We start from the raw sequence: 15104 nt of genomic DNA on the forward strand, positions 1-15104 counted from the left end.
GGGGATCTAAACGCCACATCATTGAGAAATAAGATTTCTCAAGGTTTCCTAAAGCAGGCAGGAATCATGCATGCATCATCCAGATCTGCACTGTAGTTGTAATAGTTAAAACCGTGTAATCTAATCTAGATCTCATTGAAAATTTACTAGTAGGTCACAGCTGGCTTGGACAGAAGATGTGCAAATCTCCTCCAGCAACGCCAAGAAAACAAATAGGCGGAGAAAAATTAATGAATAAGGTGATAGTGCAGACGTTGCAGTCTTTCTTCATTCACCGGATTTGTGATTGCTTTCCTGCTGCCATTTGCAATTCCTAGAGAGACGGGAACGTCCCATGGTTTCCCAGAGTGGAAGATACAAGCTCGCAGAAATGCTCCAGCACAAATAAGCTTTCACAGCACTGGGACTCTGCCTTTGTAGGCTGCAAACTGTTTGTTAGGTTTGGGTATGGATTTACGATTTCCCCAGGCAAGCCACACAAAGCCAGGGATTTGGTCCTTTGCGTGCACTTGGGGCACCGTCGTGGCACACTGGGCTTCTAACAACGCTGACACTTGCAGAGAAGACACTTGGGACTGCTGGTTTCAAATCTGTCCTGCTTGCAACAACCACTATGCAAAGCACTTGCTAATGTGATAACACAGAGAAAAATATGAGGGAGGGAGAGTCCTTGAGCTCTTTTCCCTCAGCAGAAGAGTCGACACATATGTTTGTTACGGTGTTAATACACCTCCATAGGCTCGGGGAACATCTCAACACTGGCGAGCAGATCCTGCTGCTGACAACCTAATCCCAAGCCCTTCTCACCTGAATTGGGAAGATTTTCACTGCTACGTAGTCGTTCATCAGCTGAGCTTTCCAGACACAGCCAAAACGTCCCCTGGCTTTGATCTCCAAGAGCTGCAAAGGCTTCAGGCCAACCAGCGGAGAAGGGGGTGGTGGCCCAGGATCCTGCAAAAACGAGAAGAGATACTACTAAGAGCAATGCATTTCCCTATTTTGCTTTCTAGAATATTTATACAGAACATACATAACCATCCACACCTTCAAGTGCCACTTTGTGTGTCATGGTGTAGTTTGGCACACACAAGTCACCCTCTGGCAAAGACTGAATTGAGCATCACCCTCTGGCAAAACCTAAACTCTCTTGTGTTTTCAAAGCAAGAGCTATTTTGAGCTGTCAAACATGGATCTATGTCAAGGCTACCTCCTGCCAAAAGCGAGAACTTTTCGATCTTTGTGACCCAATAGCAAAATACAGCTCAAACTTCCAACTGCGTTGCATTTGGTTGGGAGTGTTTTGCATAAGCCTAGCGATGGGCAGCGAACAGGTCTGTCAGCGTAATAAAGATAGCATCTGTTCAAACTCTCCGTTTTTATGGAAGAACAACGTAGCCCAGCTTTAAGCTTGGTGTTGGAGCTCTGTCCATATCTAATTTCATATTTGGAAAGTTCAGAGCATGGTTTGTTCAGGCCCTGCTGGGTGCAAGGAGAGGTGGCCACTCGTCCCCTCGTAAGAAAGCCGATGCTCTGGGCAGCAGAACAAGCAAAGACCAGTTTCTGGTGGCTTTGGGCTGGAGGCTCCTCCATGCATTCTCTGATGTCTCATAAAACATGAATTGCGAAGGGGAAAATATCTCCCCTCCTCCCATAAAACCGGTAGAGATTTTGTAATTTCTCAAGCTCTGCTCCCCTGAAAAGTTGGTTAAAATCAAACATTAGGATTGAGAGCGTCGGTGGAAAGGTGGACACCAAACAGACCATGTGAGCTATCCCATAGGAACTCAGGAAAACCTTATAATTCGAGTTAAAACCAACAGCCTCAAGGGGAGGCTAACAGAGCACAGAGGCTGGCTACAGAACAGGGCTCAAAAAGATAGAGCGGAAAAATTCTCGTCACCTCATCATCGCCTGGATATGTCAAGACAAAAGAGGACTTGAGCACATACTGATCAGCCCTTGCATCTTCCATGAAGACCAACCATAGGGAAGCTCCTGCTCTCTTGCCCTGCACCGTCGGGAAGGCAGAGGTCTCTCGCTCACCTCGTTGATGTCCACGTGCCCGTAGGGAGGCTTGCGGTGCCGGTACATCCAGAAGGCCAAGAGAATGGCCATGGACAGGACAGCGATGGGGAGCAGAGAGTAAACCAGGATGTTGAGCAGGGAGGGCGTTGGTGGTGGTGGCTCGTATATGACTGCAAGGGAAGAGCAGGTTGGAGGTGAGAAACGATCCTTGAGGCCTGCAACAGCACTGGCAGCTCCAGGTACAACCAACCACTTGCTTTTCTGCTCTCCAAAGCAGACAACGCTCAGCGTGGCACCTCTCATTTTCCAATATCCAATGGCCCTCATAAGGACCCGTTACTCTTTTCCATACTGCTACTATATGCAAAGAGAACGGATCAAACCACACTTTGCTGAGCCTCCACGTGACCTTTATTAATGATGCCCATGAGCGGCGGAGGGAATTTCCTGCCGGGGTACGTAAGGGCAGATACTTCCCCCCCCATAACCCTTCCAAGGGCATTAAGGGAGCCCCAAACCCCTCTCCACGCTGCTTTTCTTCGCGCAGCGATTGACAAATTGTCAGTTTTTAGCAAAATGCTGCAGGAGCCACAATCGAACACTCTATTCCCGCAGTAGTTCTCGTTCCAAATTACATCAGTGCAGTTGAGACACAAACAATGGGAATACTAAACGGAGCCATGTTGCTATGTTGGAGGCATGCAAGGAAAAAATAGCACCGCTTGCCAAATGCAACAACAACAACAGCAAAAAAAGCAACGTGTGAGAGAAAGAATATTTGCTACCAGGTTGCTACGGGTACATTAATAACAGGAGATAATAAAAACATGTAAACAATTAAAAACCTAACAGGAATGTCCAGGAAAAGCTGATAACGGCCTGCTGGAACGTCTCAGTAAATGCACATACTTTGATAGCAAAAGAACCCATCTGAAGGAAAGGATACACCTGCTCTAATAATTTTTATTGAACAACATTTTGGCAAGCCTACAGCAAAAAGAAGCATCATTTTCCTATTAGCCCTCAAAGAAGGGCATGCTATTGCTTTTTTTCCCTGCAAACATATCCACAAACTCTGAAAGCTGAGACATGCACCCATTTGCTTTTAATCTCCAAATCAGTAAAATACCGTGAGTGAGCTAACGAAATGCAGAGAACCAGGCTGCCCGATACATTTGGGGGTCTATGGCCTATGAAAAATATGAGGATATATAATGAAGAAAATAAATTACCCTTAAGGGACTGATTCTTGATCCCTGCTGGGTAAATTGTCCTTTTTGCCCTTGAGCAAGGTTTCCTTTTGGAAGACCCCCACTGCCAACCCTCACCATAGAGAAAATTTAACCCTTGCTATGAAATAACATTAAAAAGACTTTTGCAAAATTATCCAGCAAAATGGCTTGTAGCATTTGTAACCAAAATGATGCCTTGTAGCCTTTCAGTTCTACTCTTTTTGTCTCAACCCTCATCAACCCACGGGCACCATGGACCAAGCGAGGACAAACAGACCCTTCCCCAGGATTCACTCACCTTCTGGACCTGTAACTTCAGGTAAATGTGTGAACTTCTCATTGCAGTAGTTGCCTTCACAGCAGCAGAAAAACACTTGCGGATTTTCCTCCGTGGCAACACATTCCTGCCTGCACAGGGAAAGGACAAACAGGAGGAACAAAGGGAAAAGGAAGACAAAAGTCAGCAAACTCCTTCCTATTGTCTCGGCACTGCCTGCAAATTGACTTTCCTATTTACCTTGCCCTGCTGCCTGCATACCACACATCTGCAGGCTCCACTTACACAAAACAACTTTTTCCTCTCTTTTCTTAAGAGGATAATCAAGGGGGCTGCTCTGCTACAGCCTTGGAGGCTTTGGTATGGAATTGGGAATAGGCAATGGGGAAATTAAATCCAGAAAGCAAAAAAAGTCCAGAGCTTGGCAAACAAGGACACTGAGCCCCCCTCTGCAGCTAAAAGCACCATCATGAGTGCACTATTTTGCTTTCATGCTATTTTGTTTGCCCCATGGGGCCTCTACTCCACTTGATCTGGTGCAGAGAATCCTTGGGGGAAAAAACAGTGGGTTGTGTCCTGGAAGCAACCGAGGAGCTGGTCCTCTCTTCCCCTGCAAGTTGGACATTGGAAGGAAAGGAGGAAATGAAGAAGGAAAGTAAAAAATTAAGAAGGTTGGTCTTGCAAACGCAGTGCTGGAAAACCCCAGGCATCCCTTTTCCAGCCACTGCCCTCTGAAGTGCTCCCAAACAGAGCACTTAAAATAAGCTTCACCGCGAACGCTGCCCGTTCGCCAGGTCCACGCGGTGCCCCCGTGCACCGGCAGCTGAGCCTCCCCAACGGAGACAAAGCCACCAGGGCTCCTGCATGCTGCCAATGTCCCCACGGACAGCCAGGACCCTTAAAAAGGCCACAAAAGAAACAAACGCTTCTGTATATATTGGAGGCATCAGGTGGCGAGTAGTAAATAACAGCAAGCATCACTGGCTGACAGCGAGGGAGGGAAAAAGTCTCCTCCTTTAGAAAGCCTGTGATTGCACGAAGGCACCAAGCCTCTAAGAAACCCAAGTGGCAACTCTATTTTTGCTTATTCGCCCATCATCCAGGCACCCGTGGATGGAGGTTTCCTTCTGCCTTTTGCAAGGCTTTAGGTGACTTCCACACAGCAGACCAGCTCCAATCGTCTTCCTCACATCCTCTCTTCCCCACAGACCACTGCAAAAGAGACTGGCGATTTCTGCAGTGCTATAGTAGCCTATTTCTTCCCTTCTCTGCCATTTTTTTGGTATGTGACCCCCTGCCTTTAGTTATTACGGTCGTGGAGCTGCTCTCTGCACAGAACTGTATCAAACTATTTCCTGAGGACCTGCTCAATTATATGCATAACTTCCTTCCTTCAACCACTCGGAGGAAGCAGCAAAACAATCATATGTGTTTGACATTATTACTCATTTATGAATCCATGCCAAGCCTCCCTTTCACCGGCACACTGCTAGGGGAGGAATGGAAAAGGCTCTCTTAAATCACAAGGCGGGAGAGTTTTCAGTACTTCACTCCTTTTGGGGAAGAAAAGCAGCTTCAGCCGAAATGTCTTTTGCTGGGAAGTACTTGGTTTGGTCTGGGTTTTTTTTTGGTTTGGTTTGGGTTTTTTTTTTTTTTTTTAGCTTCAAAGGAAAAAAAAAAGTTATCCAAATGAATAAAGATGTTTCAACAAGTTAAGCAATGTTTCCAGATGCTTTTTCTCGAAACCAGATAACGAGCTGTTTGGATTTAACAGCATGAGTATCCGAGTCTTCTGCAAAAAAACACACATCCTTCGCTAAATCTGTCGGTTAAGAAATCAGCTTAATGAGTGAAAACATCCACATCTGCAGCTCGTTCCCCCTGCCTTGGAGTCGGCGGATGCTCAGGGCAGCTGCCCAGGTACATACAACATGCTACATTTAGCAAATATTAAAAGCCATACAGGGGGGCAGAGCGACACATTTTTCCGTGGCAGTGACCGCACAGTTTGTAGCGGCTCCCGGCTCTGTGAGGAAACAGCAGCACGACCTTTCCAGTGGGGATAAACCAAGAGCAGGCAGGTGATTTTTAAGCAGGACCTATTTTGTATAGCCTTAAACACACCCCGTTCTTGCCCCCTTAAGATAAAGGGCAGAGGAGGGAACCACGTCCTAAACACCCTCCTGCATTGCCGGGATATAGGAAGCGGACGTGTCCTTCATGCAGGGGACATCCTGGCACAGGAGCATCGTCCATGCTCCCCACATGCTGCATCCTGCCCGCGCAGCGCCAAACATCCAAATGGCAACTGCTCGACCCCTTTTTCTGCCACTCTTGCGACCAAACCATAACACCATCATGGAAGATCGAAGAGGGCACTCAAGGGAAAAAGACACTCCATTTAGACAGTCTTTATTTAATTGAAGCTAGCCATTATTTCAACTGTGGCTTCCTGCACCCGTGCTGCTCACTAATCCGCAGAAGATCCTTCCTTTGTGCCCCGTGACGGCACCTCGGAAGGAGGAGGAGGCTGCAGGATGAAGGATGCTCAACATCCGCGCTGCAAAAAAGGCTGACCACGGGGCCTGCCCACTTTTGCAATGGAGAATGTGCCATGACAAAGATTAAGAACCACTACGAGATGGCACAGAGGCTCTCAGTTATAGCACAAGCCTTGTTGTGCATGAAAGCAGACACTAAAAGGAGAAACCTGTTTACAGCAAACACTTCTGCCTAGAAGTAGGAAATGAGAGTGACCTTCTGTTCTCACAAGGATCAGCATTAAGATGACTAATGGGCCAAGAAAGGATGGCTTTATCAAGGAAGAAAAAAAATTTAACTATATTTAGAGCTTTACTACACAGCGGGCAAGGGAATAGGTGTGATGGGAAAGTAACTCCAGGACCAAGAACAGAAGGAAGATGCAGGAGGATTCACAATCTAGGGGAATGGCGACAAGACCTAGGGCAGCAAACGGCAGCAAGGAGATGAAACCTGCCTTGGGATCAAAAGCTGGTCCCCATGGGAGCCCTGTGGTTTCAGTTGCTTTGGAGGAGCACTATCTGGGGATGGCTTTCTCAGTTTTGGAACAGAAACCTGATGTCCTAAAATTACGGAATCTCAAAAGATGGAAGAGCTATGAACATGTGCTGGGACTATCACTGCGCTTGTACAAAGGGAAGATCACCCTGTGTTGGTGTTATACCATGGCAAACCCTTGGAAAGTATGTTCTCCTTATTCACAGTCTGTTTTGCTTTGTCTTAAACACTGCCCTAATCTAGAACTACTGAACGTTGCCTTTTAGGAGGGATATTTTTGTGAGCTGTAGTTTTCTTCCTCTCTGCAGAATCACATCAAGGAGAATGAGAAGAGACCAGTTTATTTTTTCAGATAAGTAATGAGTCTGGAGCCTTCATATTGCCAAACCTCTCTTCTCTTCAGCAACACCCCAACTTGCATTTGCTTTTGTTGCCCCAATCCTTCTCTCTATTCCTTTCCCTTAATTCAGCCACAATAGCAAAACTTTTGCAACAAGTGCCAGAATATCTCAACCTCCAAACACCCCCAGATAACTGTGTTTTTCTGAAGAGCTCCAAATGATTCCAAGTTTTCCTTTGTATTGCCAAATGCTCTTGGAAGAACATATTGCTCTTCATTTGATGGTACAGGACACGTTTTTCAAAGCATGCCAGAATTATCAAAGCTTTGCAAAGGGGGTGCGGGGGAAGGGGGAAGAAAACCCACAACAAAAAAGCCTAAAAGTGCCCTTTTCCGGCTTCTATTTAGAAGGTAAAGGCAGATAAGTGACAATTCTGAGAGCTACATTAGCAACAGAAGTAATTACAGGGGATGAATGGGCCAATCGACTTGGACTTGCTTTCTTTTTCTCTATGCAAAATCAGAGGCCTTTGCACTCAGAGGAACAATTTACACTCGCATTCAGAAAAAAAGGACAAAAAAGAACAGTTAGGCTCTTACCTGTCATAACAGTTGAAGTCATCTAACCAGCAGCCCTTCTTCACGAGCTCGATGGAGCCCGAGTTGTTCCTCCACGAGGCGTAGCAGTGGAGCCGCTTGTCCTTCTCCCCTTCGCAGCGCTCCACGCCGCTCTGGTTCGTCTTCTCCAGCTCCCAGTTGGCGTTGTAGTAGATGCATTCCCTCGTCTCCGCTTCCCCACGTCCTGGTCCTGAAATAAAATACAAGTCCAAAAGATGGTTGGGCAAAATCAGAAACAGGTCCCAGGAGACACGTTGCCACCACGCATGTGCTTTTTTGCACATGTTAATGTCTTTGTCTTTCTAAGAACTAACCACCTTAAAGATATGAACTTCTCCAGTGCTGTCTGGGAATATCCTCCTTGTGCAGGCGTGAAATGAGCAACAGAGGGGTCAGATTTGCCCAAGTTCACACCTAGAGCTTGTGGTGAAGCCAAGAACTAGACTGAGGTCACCTCTGGCAAGTGCTTCAACCACAGCACCCTAACAGGAGGTTGTAAAGGTAACCCAGTACCTTTTTAAGGACAGAAACCATGCTTAGGAAAGTCTGCTTCCCCTCCAAGGTGCAATTTGCCATTTCCTGAGGTGTCCCACGAAACAAGCATGCCTCCACCACCATGCAACTCAGGAAACACCATGTAAAATAAATGATTTCTTAGGTGGGTAGGAAATAACTGAGAAAAGGTAACAGCCATTCTGCAGAGGAGGGCCAGACTGAAGGCAGTTCCTTACTCAGATCTCATTTCAGGCCTGTTTTGGTGAGTCTCCCTATGGTAAATCCCATATTTTCACTTGTATGGAGAGGCAGTGTGAGTCATACGGACCACAAGTGTGACTTTCATCAAAAGCTCCTGGACACATAAGCATTATCATTCAAACAACTCTGGCCACCACAGACTAATGCTTGGCACCACAAAGGAGCCTCTACTCACGTTGGCTTTAACCTAGCTAAGAGTCTTCCATGAAAGAACCAGGAGGTCCCAAAGTGGAACAACTTCCACATAGCCATCGTATGGCACAGAACAGAAATACAGTTATAGATACAGAGAACAAAATAGGAGCCAAATAACAGAACTCAGGTCTACAGGTGGTCTGTTCTATCTTAAGCCTTTTAAATCCCCCTTTCATTTAGAAATACTCTGCTCTGTGGCATCTCAAAGATGGGTTTAAAAAGGACAATGGGAAGAGGAAAGGAACTAAACACACAACAGGGTTGTGGAGACCCCAGAAACAGTACCTCAAAGCTAGCGACCATCAATTCTGGCAGTCACCTTGCTTCAGGATCACCCGACCCAAGGCAAGGTCAGACCTGGCCATTACTTTGATGGATTGCAATCAAAGAAAATGTAGGCATTCTAATAAAATGTGTTGACAACTGTGTAGAAAGCATGAATTGGTCCTGCAGGATGGTGAAATGAAAGCACCGTGCTCCCAGAATAGCTAGCTACACCTTTGAAAAATGCAGAGCTAAGTATCTGTGGAAAATTTTGCAGTGCTCTCATGACTGCCTTCTCCGAAGCAAGTGCAACCTTTAATACTGAGATTAAGGTAGGCAGGGCCACAGCTAAATGATCCAAATGCAACTGGGTGTTTGATTCCTGGGCAGCATAGCAAATCAGACACCTCTAAAAGGTCTCTAAAAGGTGATTAAATGTGGTCTTTACAAGGCACGGAGTACAGCATTGCTCAGGCCAGCAGAGAAAACACCAAGCCCAGAAACAGATATGAACTCCATGCCCTGAATATGGCCCATGATGACCATACATGATCATCCATCTACCAACAATGCAAGCAAACACGATATCCAACTGGAGAAGCAACTGATTCCCAATGAACAGAGGAAGAGCTGGAGCACAAAGACTAAGTGCCTGGACCAAGTCCAGAGGGTGTCAGGCAGAGAAGCTGAACTCTATTTAGCCAAATCCTACCCTGAGCACCAGCCTGACCCCCCTTCCCACCGCCTCCAAGTGGGGACATCTCCAAACCAGATAGGCAATGTCCACGATCTGGGGCAACCCCATAAGGGCAGAAAGACCTCCTTGCATTTTTAAGAGGCGTTCGCTGCTTCAATAACTCTTTCTCCGGCAGACTGTTTCATCTGCGTCGTGGGAGAGATTTGAAGGGGGAAGGAGGAAGGGAAAATCATAAAACCGGCTTCTGAAACAGGGAATTACATTCCGAGCACATGCCAGCGAGGGCTCGATTTCACTAGCACCTGCAGGTTTTATCGGCACTTGCAAAGCTCCATCGGAGTTTTCCTCTGACAAGTTGCTTACTATAATAAAAACAACCTACCAATATCCCTCAACGCAGAGCAGTGTCAATATTGACCCTCCTTGTTAAAGCTTGATATTTGCTCCATTGATGCTCGCACCATACTTTGCTAGAGCGGATTAAGCATTTTTTGCTAAATAGCAGTTTAAATCAGCAGGCAACAGAAGGCGCAGTGCCTCGAGTGCCGGGAGTGTGATATCGTTTTATTTTATAAAGTAATGAGTAAATACCTTTGTTTCATTTAAGGTGGGTACTGGCTGATAGCTAATGCTCAGCTCTCTGGGCTTTTCCCTGAAATACATATTTCCATCATCTGAACCCCAGGAAAAGCTTTACCCTGCTTTGGTGCTAGATGGAAATTTCCTCTCCTTCCCCAACCCCAATCTCCTAGAAAGCAGGTTGGTTTAATAAACCATTTGCCTGGGAAGCAGACCCAAAATCTAATCCTGGCTGAGCTATCTCTGGCTCTAACCTCAGGCAATACTGTGTAGCCTCTGTTTCCTCCACCTGCACAGCGGGCCAAGGCCCACAGATTGCAATGCAGCACACGGAGCTACTCCGAGGTTTAATGTTTCTTGTGCACTTTGAAACGAAATTTTTTTTTTTAAAAAAAAAAGCTAAGCAGGAGTTGCATCGGCTCTGGGACCAGCAAGCAGCGTGTACTTGAGCCTGCTAAATCCTGCACCAAGCCCAGGCTCCCTTCCCCCAAGACACTTGTCTTTTCTGGAACAAGTTACAGATTAAGAGTAAGCTCTGCTTGCAAACAGGCAGACCCAGCTCTGCAAACAGCAAACATGCCAAGAGAAAGGCCCTTCACAGCTTTTCAGCGCTCAAAGTTTAGGCAAGTCCAGTAAATAATACAGAAAGTTTTGGATGGACGAATGCACATGTTTGCCTAAAATAGATTTTCAGGCTGCTTGCCTTAAGGAGACACTGAAAAACCTTGCCTGCTTGCTACCTGCTTTTAGGTCTTTTTAAACAGCCATTTGGGGAGCATCCTAATGTTGCTGCAGGCTTCTGCCTGCAAGAAACCCTTTGGTTTGCACCCGAGATGGGCTCAGCGGGAAGGGGCACAGCTCCAGGAACGGGTGTTAATTTACCTGCTGCTTCAGCTCATCCACATACACTCACGCCTTGCTCTGTAAGGGATCCTGCAGAGAGCAAAGTCTGCAGCTTGCTGCCTCATCTGCACTTACTGCATTCAAAAACTCTAGACATGAATGGAGGGTGGGGGGAATCAGCAGGTTTTAGTCCTTCTGAGAGAGAAACATGAGGTTGTAGGGGCTACCAGAAGGAAATCTACCTCAGTCTCGCTATGGCATTTACTTCTCCTCTCCCTCTTTGGGGTGGTGGGTACGTAACTGCTGGTTCCTCAGAGGGTCCAAGTGACAGGAGGTCCACACAGGGCTTAAAAATGCTGTAGATAGCCATGCTCCATTTCTGCTTTCAATTTGCAATCAAAATCAAAGGGTATGCCCCAAAACGGGTGCAGAAAGCTCTTTGCTCCTTACCCAGGCACACCTGAAGCGCATCTGTAGTTCTCCTCCTGCCAAGGCGAGTCAGAACCTCAGACCACAGTTTTATACCCAGTTTAAGCCAGCACAGACTGCTTAAACCTACAGTTTCTCTCCTGTCCTCCAACTATTTCTTGTCCCCACACGCGAGCATTTGTACCACGAAGGCTGGTACAAACCTGGATGGTGCCCTTGATGCAGAGCAGAACAACATGCGACCACACCAGCCTCCCAGGTGTCGTTCACTGGGCAACATTACCTGTAAGGGACACCCTAGTCACACAAGTAAACGCGCCCCAGTCCCAGTGCAAAATCCTGAAGGACTCCCTTTGGTTTTGGCAGGGAGTCAGAAGGACTTGGGTGTGATAACAGCTAAAGCATTTGCTGAACAAGTGCTTGAAGATCTCTGCTGGAACGCGGCCTAATTCCTTGGACCCTCCTTCCACCTCGCGCTGCTCTGTGAGCCACAAAGCAAAAAATGCTGTTTCTTGCCCCATGGGAACTCCAGCTAGACATGGGTAAGAGGAGAAAAGTGCTCTCCCCATCCACACATGCTCACAGGGACATTCTGGAGGGGGGAGATGACTCAACTGTGGCTAGGCGATGGCCTGCAGAAGTTTTAACACCGTGATCCAAAAGTACTCATGTAAGGAATGAAGTCTGAACCCATGTCTGAAAGTGGAGCTTAGGGAAGGGTTAACTCTGGACTGAACACTCTTGTTTTTAGTGTCTCATTGCATCAGCTCAGCACTGCAGGGACCACCACATGGCTTCTTCAGGTCTTCACACACATCCGTTCTTACATGAAACACCATTGGGCACCAAAAACTTCCAAGCACCCCAAAATTAAGAAGGCGATGGGAGACATACTACCCACCACCGGGCTTTTCTAGGGTGGAAACCCATGTTTCGGATCCAACATCAGAAGACCACCATCAGAAGACCATCATTCTACCCTAAATGACTACAGTACCATAAGGTTTTTGCCACGCAGGGCCCTCAGCACCCATCGACACCTATGCAAGCCCTATAAAAAGAAGGAAAGAGCAGCCCAAAGGCCATGCTGGAAGACCTCTCCTGCACGTGATGCTGCAAAGCACAGGCAAAACTCATTACAAAAGGTCCTCCTGGCCCAAAAGACTTCAGCCCTCTGAAGCTCAGGCCCTCGCTGGTGATGTGGAGCTGCCAACAGATCATGGAAGCTCTGTTGTTGCCCCTGAATTGCTAAATTATAGGCAAGATGCAATAGCAGCTCAAGACCCAGGTGTTCCCAGCTGCGGGACTCTTCCAGTGTAAGGAGGTATGGAAGGAATATCTTCCCCAAGCCTAGAGCATACTACTACTCTTAGCTCTTTGCTGCTGCCATTCCCCTCTTTTAAAACTAAAATGAAAATATATACAGAAAGATGGGATGTGTCAAAATAGTCTGCCTAAACATGGAGTGATTTACCAGACAGTCTGTTTGCCTGACTGTCAAAACCACCGGGCTTTACACATGAAGCTGTGTATGCAACTGAAGTTATTTGCAAACAGAGAGCTGTGTCCCTATATAGCTATTTGCACATGCAATTTTATAATACAAAATGACAGAGATTGTACACTGAATTGGGGTAATTGCCCTCTAATTTGGAGGGTAATTGCACGCACCAATTAAGCAACTGCATGTGCATTCTTGCATGCGTGATGACGAAAGTCGGGCCCTTTGTTGGAGCTTTTGTTTTCTTTTAGCTGTTTGTTTGTTTTAAAGAAACATCCGCAGCAGCTCAGGAGAGGGGAAAGCCCTGCGTTTTGGCGAGGAGGAAGGTGGGTGGTGGTGGGAACCGCGACCAGAGCACGTGTCTCGCACACCGTGAGGGAGAGCGAGGAGGAAACTGCTGCCCTTCTAGCTCCCCCAGTCCTTCCTCTCCCAGGCACTGGCCCAAAAGTTACACATAAGACTGCAAAACTGAAGAAACACAAGCAGTTGTTGCTAGGATCGTAAAATCGAAGCCAAGCAAGACTTGCAACTGGACAAGTTTGGGAAACGTTGCTCTACAGAGACCACCCAGCTGGAGCCGACGCTGAGCCCACAGTTATAAGTGTTTCTCCGCTGCTTATTCCCCAAGAGGAGTGATTTCATTCCCGGTGTACTTAAATAATAGGTCTAAATATGTTTTTAGGCAAAGCATCAATCTCGTGGTTCAGTACATAAATAAAGATCTAAAGATTTGGTGCTCATTTCCCCCATTCTTTCACCAAGCCTTGGCATGGCAGAGACCCTAAATACAGGGGAAAAACCATCTTTAAAGCAGACTTCTCAAGCCAGGACTTCGGGCCACCCTGTCACTTTGGGGACACTTGGGAAGACAGATGATGTCCCTGCCAACAGACATTGCCCAGATATGAACTTAACAAAAAGCAAGCTTTGGCCAGCTGGAGATCTTCAATGGGATGGAGGAGATCTTCAAGGAGAAGAGACATTGCTCCAGCTGATTACAAACCCTGGCAAATCTAGTTTAAAAGTATTTCTGCTTTTCAGGTCAGTAAGATCAGGAAAAACCTGCCCATTAGAGCCCCGAGAACACCAACAGTGTAATGCCAAGGGAGGAGATTACCTTGAATTTTGTTTTCCCGTCAATACATTTGGCATATCCCTCGATAAAAGAGCTTAAAGTTTTCTAGTCAATCAATGGCCGTTAATCTGTTATCTCAGCATATATTGCCATGGTAACCTATAATGATGCCATTGACAACCAGTCTCAAAAGGACAGGAGGCTTTAAGTCATTTTCTTTTAAAATTAAAAAAAGGAACTTTAATATTAAGAAATACATCCTCTCTGCTCACCAGGGATGACAACTCGGGACTTCTATATTCACAACATGACTCACACTTTACTGCTTCCATGGACATCTGTGTAGCAATCCCCCTCACCCCCAGCACATATATATATTTTTTATCTTGGTTTTAAGTCAGTTAATGATAACAAGAAAATTACTCAAAAGAATTAGATCTTTATTACAATCTCCACCCCCAGACTTCTAGTAAAATCAGTTTAGTCAAACACAGGGAGCTGGCTTTAAGAATCATTACTACCAGCTCAAGAAAAGGATGCCATAAAGTTTTAATTCTTCTGAAAAACTTCCACAATATTTAAAGTTGAATGGGGTTGGTAGAACAAGGAACCCGAGAAAGACATGGAGAGCTACCACTTCTTAAAAGTCCAGAAAGTTCAACAGAGGCCTGTTTCTTAAAGACAAAGCCGAGGGAGATGACAGCATTATTTGATTTACTGAAATACCAAAGGGTACATCCACACACACGCACAAATACAGCCGATGAGATTAAACTCTTGGCCCAAAGGGTAGAAGCACTCGGGAGAAGGTTTAGTAAATCATTGCTCTGTCTAGGCAGACTGATCCAAGAAGGTTTAGCCAGGTCACGGGCAGGACTAGTTTACAGCAAGACAGCAACGGTGCCAGTAGTTAATCAATCTCAGGAAGCAGGGCATTTTTTTGCTTGAACTCAGCCAGCCATTTCTATATTTTATTTAAAGAAGAGATTATTTTAGTTAGCCATTATAAAAATCCTATTTTGCATCGTCTCCGTTAAGGACAAAGCTAAAACATAATTAGATTTCTCTCATTGCAGCGCTAACTATATCTGTCTCCCCCCCCAAAAAAGGTTTTAGTTCTTTAATAAAACCATCAAGGAGATCAATCAAAAGCATTTAATGCCGTGAAGCTTCTGCAGTTCATGTTTAAATGCACTTTGGGTCACAAACGAGGCAATTTGGACAGCAGAGCTCC

At 46.1% G+C, this 15104-nt stretch overlaps 1 protein-coding gene across 1 annotated transcript in view; it reads right to left on the reverse strand.

Moving 5' to 3' along the window:
- The window catches only part of ACVR2B (activin A receptor type 2B), an 87219-nt gene that overhangs the window by 12598 nt on the left and 59517 nt on the right, over positions 1-15104 (reverse strand). Inside the window, exons 2-5 of the mRNA XM_088534765.1 lie at positions 7514-7721; positions 3556-3665; positions 2044-2195; positions 808-951 (exon numbers count right to left, since the gene is read on the reverse strand). Coding sequence (XP_088390891.1) covers positions 808-951; positions 2044-2195; positions 3556-3665; positions 7514-7721 — 614 coding nt within the window. The remainder of the gene's footprint in view (positions 1-807; positions 952-2043; positions 2196-3555; positions 3666-7513; positions 7722-15104) is intronic.

The sequence above is a fragment of the Tinamus guttatus genome, unplaced genomic scaffold (assembly GCF_059628265.1).
Source record: "Tinamus guttatus ecotype Peru unplaced genomic scaffold, ASM5962826v1 Tinamus_guttatus_pri_ptg000599l, whole genome shotgun sequence".
Classification (NCBI taxonomy): domain Eukaryota; kingdom Metazoa; phylum Chordata; class Aves; order Tinamiformes; family Tinamidae; genus Tinamus; species Tinamus guttatus.